The sequence below is a fragment of the Ambystoma mexicanum genome, chromosome 3q, assembly GCF_040938575.1.
Source record: "Ambystoma mexicanum isolate Mex_15411 chromosome 3q, UKY_AmexF1_1, whole genome shotgun sequence".
NCBI classification, from domain to species: Eukaryota; Metazoa; Chordata; class Amphibia; order Caudata; family Ambystomatidae; genus Ambystoma; species Ambystoma mexicanum.
The window spans coordinates 103,015,376-103,034,134 of record NC_090926.1 but is presented as its reverse complement, the minus strand read 5'-3'; the positions used below and the strand labels follow the sequence as shown (position 1 = coordinate 103,034,134).

At 49.6% G+C, this 18,759-nt stretch overlaps 1 protein-coding gene across 1 annotated transcript in view; it reads right to left on the bottom strand.

Moving 5' to 3' along the window:
- Positions 1 to 18,759, bottom strand: part of ITGA5 (integrin subunit alpha 5) — a 297,527-nt gene that overhangs the window by 40,363 nt on the left and 238,405 nt on the right. Inside the window, exons 20-23 of the mRNA XM_069653218.1 lie at positions 4,573 to 4,723; positions 4,157 to 4,240; positions 1,751 to 1,830; positions 971 to 1,051 (exon numbers count right to left, since the gene is read on the bottom strand). Coding sequence (XP_069509319.1) covers positions 971 to 1,051; positions 1,751 to 1,830; positions 4,157 to 4,240; positions 4,573 to 4,723 — 396 coding nt within the window. The remainder of the gene's footprint in view (positions 1 to 970; positions 1,052 to 1,750; positions 1,831 to 4,156; positions 4,241 to 4,572; positions 4,724 to 18,759) is intronic.

Here is an 18,759-nt window from a genome sequence, read left to right as displayed (position 1 = left end):
AGGCTAAGGTACTGCCACATGGGCAGCAAGAAACTGCAGACTTCCCACTCAGAAGATGGATCATGCCAGTGACATTAGACAACTGGAACATCTTATAGAACGCAGCAGCTAGACCAGTGCCCCTTCACGGACTTGAAATGCAGTAGTTTCATGTAGGCCTCTCTTCAAAAGGCCCATTTGGTTAGTTTCCAATGTCTTGGCTTAGCGTAGTTGCTCATTACCTTCGGCACTACTAGAGAGACTTCACCATGGCAACTCCACCAAATTGCCCATCAGGCACACCGCTAACATCCCAGCACTAATCTTCTCAGCCTCTGCGTTCCAACACTAACCAAGCTCCTGACACAAGGCAACCGAATTCCTCAGACAGAACAGTAGTCCTGTGCAAGCAACTGCCATATTGCAGCCCTGACCAATGCACCATAGAAACAAGGGCATGCCAGGTTCCCCTCTGGACATAGATCACTCTATGCGCGGGACACGTAGGAACAGACCCACATGTAGACTTCAGGGTACTTTCAGTGTCACTTCGTCAACACAACATAGCATTTTCCACTCTACCTACCAAGCTTTGGACACGCGGCTGCCCAACATCGCAAACAGTCTACCTGCTTTTCCTTCATTTCAGGGCTCAAGTGCTCAATCGCCCTTCATGAGCAATCTGCACCAGAGCGCCCTCCTTCAGACATAGGCCATGGCATACACTGGCAGTTAGGGGTTTGAGGCCCTGCACCATAAATGCCAGGTTGAAAAGTGAATTTAAAATTTAAAAAAAGGACAGTTCAACAAAGGTATAAAATGGTTGGGTTGGGGGTGACAAAATTTAGTACAAGGAATTAAGTGTCCTATTGTGGGCAAGCAATAATAACCCAACTCAATTTAAAAGCGTTGGAGCAAATAGTCACAAACTGAAGTACACAAGAAAAAAAAAGAAAGAAAAACCAAAAAGGTGGACGCAGGACATACTCACCCATACATAGACATGGTGGCAAAGGCTTGTACATCCATGGAGTAAGCGATCATCTCGCTTTTAGAGTTGTTTTGATTCTTGCTGCATAAAGAAACATGATGGGTCAACGGGTATGTCCAGATCAACTTTTGATTTGCTGCGCACCAATGACCAACAGAAACGGTCCACTTGCAACCCTCTACCCTACTCAATCATCAGGTGCCAGACAACCTTTAACTAATGGTCAATCAGTGGTTCCGCACTCAATTTTCACTTTGCTTACTTCACACTGGGAACAGGCTGCATGGTCCATGGGAATAGTAACAAGCCTTTGATCCAACTCCTTGGGCAAAGCCCGCCATTCTAAGGAGGGTGGACTTGTAAAAGTGATAGCAAGGCCATAAGTATAGATCCATGTGCAGCTTGAGAACAAGATTGCAAGTAGAACATCCAGTCTAGTGACAGTATAGGATATGTGCAACGCTGCAGTTCAGTTGCACAACAGCTAACTTCACGCCCCAAAAGTCAGACAAACGCTCCCCGCAAGAAACAGGCCCATGGGCATCTGCCCTCCTCTTCCGCCCAGGCAGACATGCGTGCATCACTGTTCCCTCAGCAGGGCGACAGGAAGGAAGTTGCTGAGATAGCTTCCACCTCCTGCTGTTTAGGGAGCAGTGGAATGCTTCGCAACACATGACCATCAGTGAGGAACCTGCCCAGTCTTTGGATTAAGTCCGAGTATTGGGTCTTCCACTCATTCCCCTTTCCACTGCCCCTCCCCATGAGCCAGAAGCACTTTACCTGCGGATCTGGAAGTCAAACTGGACCTGCTTCTTATAGTCCTGAAGCTTGGGCACAGTGAAGCGAAGGCCACCTCTCACCTGCAGGGGGATTTGCAAAATTAATTTGGCGCAAGTGCAACACAAGGAAACAACAGGGTCGAAAGAAAGGAGGACACAGCAGCACGAGGGTGAGGGATCAGCAGAGGAGCAAAGGATAAATAAGAGGCAGAAGTAAAGATGAGAGGGAGAGAAAAGCATGATAGTGGTTTAGAAATGGAGAAGAAAATCAAATAGGAATGACGAGGGGCATTGCCATAAGGCAAGTGTGAGGCTAAAAAGGAAACCTAAATGAACAGTTGGGGTAAAGATGCTAACAGAATTCTAAAAAGAAAAAAAAAAAAGGGATGCACAAAGACGAACAGAGAATCAGAAAAGGAAGACAGATAAGGAGTGTGAATAAGTGGGCAGGAAAATACAACTGGGAGAGCATGACTGAGAAAGAAGGGACAAGCCGAAGGAGTAAAAAGCACAATACAGAATGGGTAGAGAAGGAGGGTGATGCAAAAAGGTATCATGGGATTGGAAAGCGGGAGAAAAGAATCAGACGGGGTAAAGAGGAGAACAGCAGAAAATGGAGAGCAGTGAAAGATATATAGTCAGGAATGAGAATCAGTAATGAGGGTAATGCATAAGGGGAACAGAGAAACAAAAGGAGACAAAGGAAAATTGGTCAAATAATGGGAAGGCTTAAAGAGATAGTGCAGAGGGTGCATGGGGGGTTTATACAGTGTCAGAAGGATAAAGGGATAATTCATGCAGAGGACTGAAGGGATAAACAAGGTGACCAGAGAAAGTGGAGAAGTGGTTGAAAGGGGGGATGTCAAAGTTGTAGGGAGAAGTGAAAAACAAACACCGAGAGAGACTGACTATGCAAGAGCCCCCAGGGTGCAAAATAAAGAGGATGAGAACTGTAATGGAAGAAACAGGTCACAGGGGGTAATTGACTAGAGCATGAGCAGTAGAGCAGGAGACCGAGAAGGACGAAAGATATTAAAGATTGACATAAATTCAAATAAACCTTGGAAGTAACGAGACAATAAGTCAGGCTCAAATGCACCCCTGGAATCCAGCCTGCCCAGGAGTTTGTGCTCACAGCTGGTTTACAGATGGAAGCGTTGGCAGAATGTGTAGTGTACAGGAGGACAGATGGCCGGTTCCCCAATGAAGGGGGCTCTAGGGACCCTAGGTGAAGGGTACAGGAGGCCTAAAGCAAAGAGTACAGGCAGAGGGTTCCATGTGATAATTCCGCCACAAAAATATCGCCATATTTTTGCGGCGAAATTCACAAGGGACCCTGCGGGGGACACCCCCGCAAACCCTGCATCATTTTTTAATGTGCGGGAGACACCCCGCAACCCCCGCATCATTTTTTAATGTGCGGGGGACACCCCCGCAACCCCTGCTCCCACATAATATCCCCAATAGAAATATCGCCTATGGCGAACCAAACGGCCATACGAACGGCGATATTTTTGTTGGGGATATTAATACCTTATACCTGGTAGAGAGGGTTTGAGTGTTCTGAGAAGGAATGCAAAAGGTCCCAGAAATCACGTTAATTTCAACACAGGTCTTGAGCTCAGTCCATATAATGTGGGGTGTGGGATGTAGGGTGGGGGAGGGGCTGAAGTGCATTTGCCGTGTAAAAGCCTGACCAGAGGAGAACCGAGGGATGTGGGCCAGCCTGCAGGTGGGTGCAGGTGCCCATTTCAGTGTAGAGTGATTGTCTGCATATGGACCGAGGGCTTTAAGATCTATACAAAGGTGGATCAATGGCTGGGACCCACCAGTAGACACCCACAGCGCAAAACAAAGTCAAACTACCCCCGAGAACCACAGCTTGTAGCACTGGCCAAAAAGAAAGTGTATAACACCATTTCAAGGAGAGATTATTTCTTCATTTGAAGACCATGGAATCTTCTTATAGGCCTACACAACACAAGAATACATTTACGCAGACCAGGAAGGCAAAGCCAACCCATCCCGCAACACAAGCACCCAAGATGGGAGCAACTGCCAAGGTCACAGTTTAAAGGTCTCTGCACACCCATCAGAACGAAAATATAAAATTAAGAGACTAGCCTAGGTTGAACGGAAGCGCCGATTCCAAGAATTCCTGGTGTGACTCAAAGGCCAAGGTGCTCAAAGTCCTGGTGAGTTCATGTCCCTGGACAGAGGAGCATTTCATAGAAGTGAGCCGGACCTTACTCTGAATGAATCCTTTCTAAACAAGGCAGCCCCTGGACCCACAGCTTGGTGATGGGATAAAGTATGGGACCAGGACTTCAGGGACCCCTCGCGAGCAATGGCTAGCATGCCACCACTCTCGCAAACGCGTGCCCAAACAGTATCGAGTCGTACTCACGCTTGTTCCAGACTTCATGGGATTCCCCAGATCACAGATCAAGTGCGTCTTGTTCTCATAATGGCAGGTCACTTCGGAAAGACTCTGGAAGATAGACAGCAGTGCATCAGAATGGCCTGAACTCCCAACAAACAACATTGTACACCAGAGACTGAGAAGCAAACTTCCACAACAAATGCCAAATTCCCAGGGCTGGGAACCAGCACCTCAAAGGAGGACCCCGAATATGCACAATGTTCTCCCCAGATTGGGAAAGTGAGATGTGCATCGGATCTTCCACAGTAACAGTCGTATCCCCTTTTTAATAAGGCCCATTGCACAGCAGGCCTCCAATAAAGAGAGGACCAGCAACCATGGGAAAGGCTAGAAAAACGAGAAAAGGGGCGCATTTTACCTCCACAACCTAGATTGCTCACCTCATTATTTCGTACAATGCCACTGTAATCAGCTTCAGGGGGAAGCATCACATACAGCTCTGCCTCGTATGCTCCCCCTTCGCCCTCATTTCTGGCATGAAAAGTCAGGGCAATGGAATTATCGTCTCCAAGGTATACCACTCTTTGATCCCTGCAACAGAAAAAGGTTATGTTAAGCACACTGGGGAACACCAAGCAGACAACCAAGGATAGGGTGTCACACTTGCAGGCAAGAAGACACAAAGGCAGGACACTAAAGAGCTGGCGACAGCACTGTATGCAGTGCTATCCTGGCTGTATTTATTCTGCTGTGGCGGAGTGGTCCACAAGGTGAAGGCACAAAAATAAAAAAAAGTAACCGGTTTCTTATTTTGTGCTTAATGCCAGGCGGGACTGGGACTGGGTACTGAACCCGTGCTGCTCAGCGTCGTCATGTTTCCAGGGCTAGCGTGCTGACCCAGAGTTATCCTCCCTTATCACTGGAGTACTTACTTCATGTCCACACTTAGATAGATTTGTGAATATTAGCCTGCGCCAATCTAGAAAGGATTGTGGAGGTCAACAAGTGCCCCACTTAGACAAAACTGAATGTGAGCATGCTAAAGGTCAGGTAATCCACTAACCAATATAAGCTCAAACTCTGCATAATTATCTCACTCAAAAAACTCACACAACCATCTCTCGCACAACAAGCCGCATGCACTTCACAACACTGCAACACCACATAAGCCGGAGCAACAGCACACGCGGACTGACACCGATCCAATACCCGCACCAAAGCTCAGCACCCGGTGTATACCGAGTTGAAGCTGCCAACAGAACACCACTCCATAATGCCATCAGAGCTGCCCTCAACATCCCCAAAAAAATGCACATCTCGGAGACCAGACGCAAACTACGTTGGCTTCCAGTCAAGCACAGAATATCCCTTAAAACTCTGGCCCTTTCACATAAAGCCAGGGCCAACCTTGCACCAGCCTACCTCACCAACCAACTTACACCTCACACTTCTTCAAGACCACTTAGAGCAGCACAAGCTAACACTATGTCCATACCGAGATTTAAACTTCATAACTCGGGTGGTGCTAGCTTCCCTGTATAAGCCTCCAAATTATGGAACACAATACCTGCGCCTTTGCGAGCAGAACCTTCATTTAACCTATTTAAACATAACACGAAGTGTTGGCTTCACAACATGGACTCTATGACAGCCTAACTGCCTGATCCCTGCATGATCGACTGTCACTGGTACACTTTGTAATTAATGTACTTATACTAGACTATGTATATATGCATTTGCATGACTAAGTTTGTACCCACCTGTAACTGCAATGTAACGGAACCCTTATGCACTGCTTTCAATTGCAACTGTAACCAGATCTAACTTATGCGCCTGTATGCCCCTGGGCCTGGCTGCGCTTTATAAATAAAATAAATACAAATACAAATCCTACTCCCTCTTCACCTTACTAACCCATCTCACCTTATCGTTTACAGCTCCACCAGAACGCCTGGGGACCAATTCCGTTGGTGACGGTGCGTGGTACAAATTCATTTAACATGGGGGAAAAAGCAAGTATCAGGCACGAACTATGACTGCCTATGTAATGATTTTAAACCCGAAAATATGTTTCTATTATCGGTTAGTCTAGACAGAATTAACAACTCAAACGTACTCAGGATCTCAACAAGATCATTAACTTTTCTACCAGGACTCAACTCCCTCGCTTCACACCTACTTCCTCGTACCGTCACCAGGCTGCATGGCTGCTGATACCAAACAAGGCCAGATTTAAATGTCTTCTGCCGGTTCACAAATATATCCATGGTAAGGCACCACTGCATCTATCCATCTCTACAAGCCTTCTCAATCTCTGCTCTGCCTCAACTTCCCTTGCGGCTCCTTGTCCTCCTAGCGCTTCCCCTCGCTTCCGCTCCTTCTCTTCTTGCTCCACTTGCATGGAATACTCTTCCCGTGGACATCAAGAAACGTTACACACGAATGTATTCAAAATCAAACTTAAAACCTACCTCCTCACCTCAGAGTTATCCTCTTAACCTACCTCTCATCTACCTGCTAGCTAACAGTTTTCCCCTTGCCTCCAACCTGCCTCTGTCCCTCACTTCCTCTGCACCTCCACTTGAGCACTTCACCCATCAGTCACATCCCAAGAACAGCTGGCCGTACGGCCTACCTGCACTTAAAAACGTCCAATGTTGGTTGTCCTTCATCTATGCATGTCCACTTATGTATTGCCCCCAGTGACTGTTCCATTTACTCCCCTCCACAACCTGGTCCACAAGAATGACCCTCAAACTCGCCCCATTGTGAGACGCTCACTGCTTCCCAATCTGTTTTCTTATCTATTGTATGTAATTTTGTAATCAAAAGAGTATTGTTCCTCCTGTGTGTATAGTAATATACATAAAATACTTGGGGTGTGCTTTGCATCACTTGACTGATGGCCTTCCACACTTCTGATTTTCCACCTCTGACCGCTCCCAACTTCTGCATGTCTCCTCCCCTCAACTGCAAATCTCACTTGGTCCTCTGCCAGCAAGGGAAGAATACAGCCAGTGGTCGAAGTGTACAAAAAGAAGGAGTGGAACTATGTTCCCTACTGGCCTGACCCCCCCCCCCACAAATTCCATCACCACACCACCTCCCATGTGCAATCCAAACCCCCAAACTCACCTGCTGTTTAAGGGAATGTTCAGTGCAGTGCACGTTTAAACTTCTTCCTACACTTATTTTAACAGTAAACCATTCCGGAACTTTTTTTTTTTTTTATGATAGAAGTATAGGGACAGTAAAAAAAAAATAAAAGAAAAGATTATATATTTTACATGGCCTGCGGTAGCGCCCAAGTAGTTATGGTTAAGTTGCTCATCTCATAGGAAGAGCACTTTTTGGGCGGCTCATAACTTCGCTCTCCCTGGACGAATCCTCAACAAACTTTGCAAGTATATGGCCCACTCTGAATTTGTTTTGCAAAGTTTGGTGAGATTTGGTCAAGGACAAATTTATAAGGGGGGGAGGGGGCTGTCCCAAAATTATTTTTTTTCCCCCCATTAGACTCAAAGGAGAAAAGATTTCGGTCGTGACTACAGCCCAAACCGCTGGACGGATTTTCACCAAATTTGCAGTAGGAGCAGCGGCTTAGTCCCAAAAGCGTGCTTTTGTAGATTTGGTGAATATCCGTCCCATCTTTTTTAAAATGAGCAAAAAAGTACATCTAAAAAGATTAGTGATATCTAAGTCTGCTCTGCAGACAGGACACCGATTGGATAACCGGCTTGCGTCATGTCTGCAGACACACGACGTGTTCGCTGATTGGTTGGAGTGAAGCGTGAGGTACGTCAGATTTTTGGCAACGCCCGCCATCTTGGATTTGCAGACAGCGGCCGGTAAAAAAAACACAACATTGCACTTGTCAAACTTATCAAATAATCTCTGGGGAGGGGAGGATGGGATGGAATGGAATATGGCTGCAAGAAGCAAAAAAACTGGTGTTTTTCACCACGAACCGTTCGGGAGCAGTTCTTGGATGGCTTATAACTTGCGCCACTTAATGAAACTGTGTGATTTTTCAATGATATTCCTGACCTGATCCCGAATGGGTTTGCAAACTTTGGTTGGAATCTGTCAAGAGGGGGCCAAACTAGAGGGGTGCGTATGTCAAAATAAGGTAAAGGCTTATAAATGAGGTGCAATTTGACGAATCTACACAAAGGTTTGCAGAAAGATTATAGATCTAGATACAAATGTTTTTGTAAGGTCTGAATGGATTTTTCCCAAGTGGGCGCTAGGTTATAGGACGATTGTATGTGCAATGGTTATACCTAACCAGCTCAGAGAATGGTTTCCAGGTGGCGTACGAGTTGATTGGTCCTACCAACTCAAAGGAAGAAGTCGTCCTTGAAGGGGCTTCTCTGTCGAGATGAGTTTCAGTGATTCGGACCTGCAGCAGAGCTTTACCGGGCACACTAACGGTCCAGGAGTTGCAGCAGTCGTCTTCCTTCAACTCGTCTTCGGTTCTCTCGTTCCAGTGGTTGACTCTGCCTTCCAAGCCCAGAGACTTGCCTTTTATCCAGTTTCCTCCCATTCATTCCAGCCTGGTTGCTGCTCACCCATCAGGGTAACTGTCCTTGCGGACAGTCAAGCAACCAGTCATGCCAGAGTGCATTCGGGTCTCCTAGGAGACTAAGCACAGGGAGTTTCGGGCACCTCCCTCGCTTCCTGCCCACACCGGACACTTAGGCGCCGGAGGCGGTCTTCGGTCCTGGAGCCCGCCAAGGGCGATGGAAAGGGGGGACCAAACCTGGTTTGGCGTGCAGAGACAAAGACTAGAAGTACCTTTACCAAAAGAAATGGCAAAAAAAGACCGGGCAATGTTTTTACAGAGCGGGCTCAGACGCCATCTTGAGAAACATGGCTCCGGTGGATTTTAGCTACCGGAGCTACGAATAGGTTGCGGTCGGGAAAGATCATGGTAATACCACTGCCACCAGCCATTAATTTGACTGCTACATGAGTTTCTAGACTCCTGGGACACTAGGTATCCCCTCCAGCACTCTGTTGTAAGACAGGGTGTGCTGGATCTAGGAATTTAAAAACACTAGTAAAGCCAATTTAGCTTTGCATTCTCTGGGAAGCAGTGGTTTATCCCAGAGAAGGTATTTAAACCTGAGGGTGCTGTGTGGCACACATGAAGGGATGATGCCTATGGAGTTGTCTAAAACTCCACAATCAAAAGAAACAAACACAGAAAACACAGTGAAATGAAAGTTCAAAGTCCCAAGGTTTAGCAAGGGAGCTGAGGGGCTCTAGGGTAGAGGGAATTGGCACATTTATGAGAATTCTCCCTAGGAGTCGTACATCATGATGGGACATGACACTACACTAGTATGGAATTCTGAACTTTAGCTTGCGTCGCATCTAGATAGAAATGTGACTGTTAGCATGTACCGCACCTAGATGGAATCTCACAATTGCAAGGACAGCAATGCCAACTAACCAACCAACCAACTAACAATTTCATCCCTCTGCATACACCTCTCAAACTATAACCAAACACAACTACAAGCCTAAAATGCAGCAATTCACACAAACTTTACAACAATGCAACAACAAAACAAACCACACAGACTTGCACAACAGCACACGAGGACTACGGACCATAAAACACCCCAAGCTCAGCCAACAGACCCACTGGGCTGAGGCTGCCAACAGCACATCACTGCTCTCTTGCACTTTTCCAGCTTATTCACACTAACCCACCCCCTCTCCTCCCCTTTTTCAGAGCCGCGAGGGGACCACTTCGGTGGTGATAGTGCGCGGTACAAATGTCCTTTAACATTAACATACATTTGACACTTTTGAAAAAATAAAACATGGGTGGATTTCCAGCAAACTCGTGTAAGGAGCACCTGAAAGCATGGTTTTGCAAATGTGCATGTGTTTTATATTTTGACAAGTGTCATAATGTAGATACAAAAAAAATAGTGATATACCTTTGGTGTCTGAGGTGTAGCTGGTGGCCATGGGCAGTGGCCAGATTGTGCGGGTCATGGAATAAGGTCATGATCTGGACAATCTGGCTACTGTCCATGACCACGAGGGACAAAACATGGTGTTAAATTGGCCATGTCCACCTGGGACTGGCTGTGTGGTAAAGTTATTCGAAATTGGGATAGATTTGAAAAGAAAAATGTGCTTGTGGTAATATGGTCGGAGTTCTCTTTTTGCCTTCTGCAGACTACCATGGAAAGTGAAGAGGGACCCTGTATGGAACCCTCCCTTCCCTTTCAATGGTGGCCATCTTGGAAAAGGATTTTCCTTTCTACACCGGGATGCCAAAGCATCCCAGATTCCTGCTTTGGGAACCTAGGGTGCTAAAGGCCTTCACCCCCCCCATTACAGGGGCTGGAATGGGGGGATAATGGTCCAGAGACCTCGTTATCCACCCTCGCTTCGCTTGGGCTGAAAACTTGGGCTGCTGGGCCTGTATCCATCGCTCCAGTTCCTGGACCGGAGGATGAACGCCACAATATTCCCATTAGTATAACACAAAATGCAAATGGAAATGTTGGAAAATCTTATTGAGTCTATGTACTTTACTGAGAAATATAAAGTAGATGGAGTCTATACGTTTTTTTTAGTTCTATTTTTTAACTGTGAAAGGTGGTTCCTAAAGGAACATTTCTTTTATTGTTTTTGGATGCATTTTCTTTTTTTGGCAGGAGAGCTAAGAACGAAAGGTGGGGAGGGAAATGAGGGAAGAGGCACCAAACACTAATATGGAGGGGTAGGTGAACAGGGGAAAATGTTGCGCGTGTGTTATTTCTAAGGTAGGGGGCAGTGTTTCTCGTGCTCCTTGATTACAGCAGTGGTGGTGGCTCTTGGGGAGGAGGGATGGCATTAGCGGATGCCATTTTCAGATAATTAGTATCTACTGTGTACTAGATTGTAAATGAATAATGAGTGGCAATAGGTGTTGGAGCTGTGCAATGGAAATTTTGAAGTTGAAAGTTCCTAGATCAGTAGAAAATGCAGTTCTGAACTGCCCGTAAGGCACGGTTGTTATTGTGAAGTGCGGAAGGGTTCTCAGACACGTCATGCCGCGCGCCAGCGTATGGTCATGTAGCACTGTCCGGAAGGTCCGCAATGAAATCAGATGTTCGTAGACATCTACAGATGCGAAACTAGTTGCAAAAAGTGTATAGAAGTGTTAAAAAGGGTTTTAGAAGGTGGGAAATGGCAGCGTTTTACGATGACACTTTGTAAATTGGACAAAAATATTGCTATATTGGGTAAGTATGATATTAGTAAATTGTAGGAAAATAGCACGCACTGGTAAAAGCCCATGAAATTCCCTGAAAAAACGTTAAAGGGACGTCATGGTCAAGTTGTACTAATAAAAACCTATGAAATTCAAAGAAACACCTTTGTTAAAGGGACGTTATGGTTGCTAGTAAAACCAGAAAACCTCAGAAATTTGCCAGTTATAGTAAACTAAGCCACCATAATTTGCGCCACCACCGTGCACTGCTCAGACTAACACCCAGGACATCAAAGATGACATCACAAACGTCACTGACGACATCACATATCTGGGCCAATTGTTTTTGTTTACTGACATATATAGGCCAGGTGGTTTTGTTCAGTCAGAATATTAAAATTGAAAAAGGTGCTATATATCTAGAGGTTAACCTTGAAGTTCAGGGACTACAGCCAAAAGGCTGTAAACTAGCCCTGTGTCTCTACAGTCCCGAAATTAGCACAGCCCCAGATCTTTTCTAGACCTCCACCCCTGTTTGCAGTGGATCCGATTATTATTTTTTGTATTCCTTTAAACACAATGGGTGGCGGAGGGGCTAAATCCACCTGCATGGTGTCTTGACTGCCCTGCATGTAACCTAGCTGCTCTGGTTTAGGGTATGGTACCAAGAGCTCCGTGTAGTGTAGAGCTGTCGTTGCTCCCCTGTCCCAGTCACTCTCACTGCACACAAGCCATGCACGTGATTCTCAGGGGCACCGCTGCGCATCAGCTCAGTAACCGCTCAGTCTGCACAGCCCGGCGTCCCCCTCATTGCAGCCCACCCCGGGCCCCATTCCCACCAAGAATACAAACGGAACAGCAGGTTGCAATAAACAAGTCTACCGCAAATGTTCGCTTTCACTACATGTGCATTTGCCCGCCTGGCCGCCCCTCGTGCACAGCGTGGATGACGGCACTATAGCCAGGGTTGGCAACAGCAAACCCCGGCCCCGTGCACATTGGAGGGGGCGTGTAGATCTACACTACAGCAACGCAACCCTTCAAGGAAGCTTCACACGCAAAATAAGAGGTTAGGAAAGACCCCAGAGCAGGACTCCAAAATCAGCGACCGAAGTCAAGCTTCCAATCACAAACAGCGGCACAGTCACGTGGTCATCGCTGCGCTGAATGGACACTGTTATGTCGTCAGCCCTCGGCCTGTGCGCGGGGGCTGACAGAATGTTAGCAGGCCGCGCGGCCTGGTGCGCAGCTCCAGCGGGAGCGAAATGACGATGCACCCACACAGGTTGCTGGTCGGCCCCGGAACTGCCTCCCGAACGCGGGGGCGGGGCTTTTATTTAGGACGCCCTGCGTCACCGCGTAGCGGTACGCAGGGCGGAACTCAACATTCCTCCTTTATTATAAAACAAACAAAAACATCACACTAACTGCCAAACAACGGCAAAGTCCAACATAAGCTTCCAGTCCTCAACACGCAGCCACCCTGCCATGGGGTTCATGGCACCCGTTACCACACATAGTCACTTAGCTTGGCTGGCGGTCTCGTCGTTGTTCTCAGCCGGTATCGCCCTTCGCGGGGGCCACTCCCCCTTGCTTCATGCTCTGGTTCGTTTTCGCTGTTCAGGTCCTCGAGGCCGGGTGCATCCACCGGCTCCCAGGTTCCATCCCCCGCTCCTTTCTCCTCAGGGATGGCCTCCGGCTCTTCTTCGCTGGGAGGAGTGTCCTCGCGTTCCCGATGGCCCTCCTTATCGGTCCATAGGGTACGGGGTATGGCCTTGAACCATGACGCATTTCTAGTCACTTGGCGGCGTCCTCGTGTCACAGTTACCATGGTTCCATGCCGGTTTCTGACGGTCCATGGAAGTTCTTCGTACCTGGTGTCAAGTTTTGACTTGGAGGGGTTTCGTAGCATGATGACCTGGTCACCCACTTGATGATGGGACGGCCTCGCTCTCCGCTTGCCGCTCATGTGTGCGTTAGCATCCCTTCTCCTCCTTTCTGTGCGTTCCTCGTTGACCGCGTCCGGGTTTCTGCTAGGGTGATGCGGGATCGAAGATCTAATGACTGTGCCGAACATGAGGTCCGCTGGCGGTATGCCGGTTGAGCTGTGGGGCGTGACCCGGTAGTTCCGGAGGAACCGGAAGAGGTCAACCTTCCAGGGGCTGGCGTTAGCCTTGGACACCCTGAGCACCTTGTTGATAGTTCTCATAAACCGTTCTACGTCCCCATTTGCCTGGGGGTGTCTTGGAGTGATGTGATGATATTTAACATTGAGTTCCTGTAGATACTTTTTGAAATCCTCTCCCGTAAACGGTGGCCCATTGTCGCTTTTGATTGAGATGGGTAGCCCGTGAGTTGCGAACATTTTCTCTAGGGCCGGAATGACCACTTCAGCTGCTGTAGATTCAACTACCTCAACTTCCGGGTATCGGGAGTGATCATCGACGGCCACCAACAGGTGGAGGCCCTCCCTTAGCTTGCAAAAGTCAATGCTGATGGCCTCCCAGCGAGAGCGGCCCCGTTCAGCTGATATGATGGGTTCCGGGTCTGGCGGGGCCCCCGTTATCTGACAGGATAGGCACGTGCTAACGAGTGTCTCGACCCGCTCCTCGATCTGGGGAAACCATACCCGGTGCCGAATGCGGGCTTTCGTCCTTACCAGTCCTTGGTGTCCTTCATGCGCTAGGGCCACTATCCTGTCTTGTAGTTTGAGAGGGATTACGATGCGGTTTCCTCGTAGTATTAGTCCACCTTCCGTGATTGACAAGTCTTGTCGTACTGTGAATATGCCAGACAAAAACCCTTTTGCGTCCGCTGTTCTGTTGTGCGTGTGTCTCATGAAGGTCTTCCAGTCACCGGACAGGATGGCATCTTTCACCAAGTCACAACACGGGTCCTTGTGCGTTTCCGCCTCGATTTCCTCGATGCTCACCGCCTTGGGCCTCATTGCGCGCACCACTTGGCATAGGTGTTCCTCCGTCTCTGCAGCTACTTGGATCTCTTGTTGAGTGGCCTCTCGGGGATGCCTGGAGAGAAAGTCCGCCGGGTTTCCGCTGCCCGGTTGGTAGATGAGATCAAAGTCATATTGCTGGAGGTGCAATAACCACTTGGTGATCCGTGCCGGAGGGTGTGCTGATGTTCCCATGAAAATGGGTAGTAGGGGCTTGTGGTCTGTGATCGTCGTGAAATGACGCCCATATAAGTAGAGGTGAAAATGCCGGCACCCCCACAGCACGGCGATGGCCTCCTTTTCGATGTGCGAGTACCTTTGTTCGGTCTCTGTGAGGGCTCTCGATGCATATGCTATCGGTCTCTTCTCCCCTTCCTTCGTGACTTGCATTAGGATGGCTCCGAGCCCCACAGGGCTGGCATCCACGAACAGTTCTGTGGGCAGCTCGGTGCTATAGTAGGCCATCTTGGTGTCGGCGGAGAGAGAGTCCTTGATGCTTTCGAACGAGTCCTGGCATTTCTGCCCCCACTCCCACTTGACGTTGGCCTTGGTGAGTTCCCGCAGCGGCTCAGATAGTGTGGCCAGGTTTCGGATGAACCTCCCGCAGTAGGTGGCCATGCCTAAGAAACTGCGCACTTCTGTGGGGGTCATCGGTGGGCTTGCCGCCTGAATGTCTGCGACCTTCTGCGGGTCAGGGGAGATGCCTGTGCTGCCAAACTTGTACCCGAAGAAGGTGATCTCCGACTTGAGGAACTCGCACTTTTCCCGGTGTATTGTGAGCCCAACTTCTTGTAGTCGGCCCAGTAAAGCGTGAAGCCTCTTGATGTGCGTTTCTTTGTCTGGGGCGTGAATCAGAATATCATCGCTCACGTTGAGGACACCAGGGATGCCCCGGATGACCTCTTGGATGGTTTGCTGGAATACCTCCGCAGCAGACGATATTCCGAAACTTAGGCGCTTGTATCTCCGCAGCCCCAAATGCGTTGAGAACGTTGTAATGTAGCGAGAGTCTCTGGGGAGTTTGAGTTGATGATACCCCGCCTTGAGATCAATCTTTGAGAATATGCTTGATCCTGTGAGGTCAGCCACGATCTCGTCGATTGTTGGGGTTATGTGGCGTTCTCTTTTAATGGCAGTGTTGGGGAGACGCATGTCTATGCAGATCCGCACCTTTCCAGGCTGCTTAGGCTTCCGTGTCACCACCATTGGGGAGACCCACGGTGTGGGCCCTGTGACCTCCTCAATGATGCCCGCTTCTTCCAGTGCCTTGAGTTCCTGCTCCACTTGTTCTCTCATGTGGAATGGCGTTCTTCGGTGCCTGACGGCTTTCGGCTGCACGGTTTCATCAATATGAAGTTTGATGGTTTTGCCTTTTAGACAGCCTATTCCCTCTTGCAAGTCAGGGTATTGGCTCAGCATCTGCTCCACTTCCTTGTCTTCGTTGACATGGCAGATGAATTGGACCACTCCCAAGTCCTCTGCTGCGTCCCCACTCAGGAGGCTCTCAATACCTGCCTTCACGACATAGACCTTGGACCATAGTCTGTTTTTTCCGTGTTCCAGCGTGGTGCGGAACCTGCCAATCACCGGCAGGGGCTTTCGACAGCCGTATGCATACAACAGAGTGTCTGTGCTTTTCAGCTCTGGTGGAGGACTTAGAGTCAGGAAGATGCTTTCGGGCATGACGTTCACCGAAGCGCCTGTGTCGATGGTCATGAGAATGCACTGGTTTTGGATGGTGACCATGCATTTGCGCCTTCGGACGGCTTTTCTTCGAGGTCCTCGGCCTTGGCACAGTGCAGACACCAGGTATACCTTCCTTCCTTTTCTCTCGATGTCCTTGGAGGGGTCCTGCTGCATCGCCGAGACATCATCCCCTTCATCCTCCGTGGAAGAGCTGGCCACTGCGATCCTTCTGGCACTGGCTTGCTTCTTTTTCTTGGTCGCGACCTTCTCCGGCTGGTTTTGCAGGGGCTGTATGGGGGTGTCCGCTGATCGGCATACCTTCGCGTAATGGTCCTTCCGGCCACATGCTCCACATGTGGTGCCTTGAGCAGGACAGTTGCGACGGCCATGTCGTGGGCCACCGCACCAGCCACACTCTGTGGGTCCCGGAATGCGCGGTTGCCACCTGTTTTGGCCATACCCGCCACTGTTGTCGTCTCTCGAGGATTGTTTGTTGGTGATACGTGCCACCATAGCTGTGTTGAGAGCAGGTTGCAGCCTGTGTAGCGTGGCCTCCATGTTGGCCGCTCTGGTGTGTGCCAGTTCCCTCTGACGTTCTAGTTCGAGGATCCGCTGTAGGGGAATACCCCTTTCGCTAAGTATCAGGCGCCTTAATTTTTCCGAATGTATCCCGTTGATGATTTGCCTCCTGATCTCCCTCTCCACGTTCGTGAATTCGCAGGACATGGCCAACTTTCTCAGACGGGTGTGGTACGCATCAAGGGTTTCCTCCGCTGCCTGTAAGGTGGTGCAAAAGAGAAACGTCTCATAGTCTGGGTTTAGTTGAGGGAGAAAATGATCGGTGAGGGCATCTTTCGCGCTTCGGTATCCATCCTGGCCATCATCAACATTCAGGGAATTGAAGATGCGCAGTACCTCGTCACCCACGCTGAGTAGTAGGTGGGCCTTCAGTTTCCTGGGCGCCATAACCTCTTTGCACTCTATCGCCATCTCGAACTTCTGAATCCACAGCTGCCATCTGGGTCCGCATGATGATGGATCCGTGAATGGGTCGAACGGCTGGACCAGTGTCGACGAAGTACCTTGTGTGCGAGGTGGAGGTGGCGTCATGGACAGGTTTGCCGCAATTCTGGATGGCGTGGAGGGCCCAGGCGTGGATGTGCCGGCCACCATGTTGTCGTGGACCTGATCCGTGTTGTCGTGAGATCATCCAACGGCCACCAACGCCGCGATGTTGGGCCTACCTTGGAGGTGCAGCCGTACCCAGGCGCCGTGTTGCAGATCAGGGCCTGGTGCTCCTGTTACACTGATGCTGCCCTCTGGTGTTGGATGTCAGATGCCACCTGGTTCTCTTTTTTTTTTTTTTTTTTGGGGTGGGGGGTCACGTGTGTGATTGCACCCCCACCGGGTGTCCAAAAATTTCGCCGCGATGGCTGTGTGGCGTTAGGGTGCCTTCAAAGCACCGAGCCTGTCGTGGAGTTCCTCTCGCCTCGTCGCCATTGTTATGTCGTCAGCCCTCGGCCTGTGCGCGGGGGCTGACAGAATGTTAGCAGGCCGCGCGGCCTGGTGCGCAGCTCCAGCGGGAGCGAAATGACGATGCACCCACACAGGTTGCTGGTCGGCCCCGGAACTGCCTCCCGAACGCGGGGGCGGGGCTTTTATTTAGGACGCCCTGCGTCACTGCGTAGCGGGACGCAGGGCGGAACTCAACAGACACCATTCCAATAAAGACGAAGGGGAGGGCAGCGTTTACTACAATGGCCTTCAGTCCGCATCTGCGGCAGGCAACGTTTCATGGGACCCCAGTTTATTTACACAGCAAGAGCAGAAGGTTTTGCACGGGTGCTTCACAGGCAGAGGAGTGGGATCACGAGCATTGCAGTGCGGGTGCTGCCGCCCAAGGTTAGGAAACAGGTCTCCTCGGCGTGACCCATGCAGACATTAACGTTGAAGGGTGCTCTGCTCAGGGGCCCCCAGGGAATATCATCCAGTGGGCACGTGAGCTGCAGCGCTGCACCGTGCCGCCTGCACTGTGCGTCGGTTGCAGGCGTGCAGCCAACCTCCAATTGCGGAGGGGCTGGTGGAGAGTTTTAAAAGGTGTAAGTGGGACAATGCGTCCATTCACAAGTCTGCCCCTCCCAATCCCGGCACTCCGCACACCTGACAAAAATTGGGGGGGGGGTGAAGCGTGTGGGGGAGGGTTACGTGTTCATGGGTTACTTGTGCTGGTAATCAAACAAGGCACTTTCACGAGGTGAGGTTAGGGGACTCCAGGCCATAGCAGCATTCTCCCAGTACCTCACTAGGCCCTGGAGGAATTGCCCGTAGGTTACCCAGACCGCTTCAGTAGGTGCATTAACCTCTCCTCCCCTTTTTCAGAGCCGCCAGGGGACCACTTCGGTGGTGATAATGTTAAAGGACATTTGTACAACGCACTAACATTGTGCAATGTCCGAGCCCCCACCTCCCCTCCCTGGGATATCAGGGGGGCTGAGTATCCATTACACCTTCCTTATCCAGTTCACATCATTTCTGAGGATATTCAATTTCACAAAGATTCGAATCATCTGGCGATGCTGCGCTCCATTTAAAAGTGGAGCTGAGCGGTAAGTCTTTGGCTTCGTCAGGAGGGCGGGATGAGGATATGGGCAGCGCAGGCTTCCGTCCTCTGCCACCGTTTATTACAACTGCCTGTTAAGGTTTAGGTTTACATGCAACGCTCTGCTCGAGTCACAGACACTTGTAGTGCCCTTTCCCACCGGCGCACCT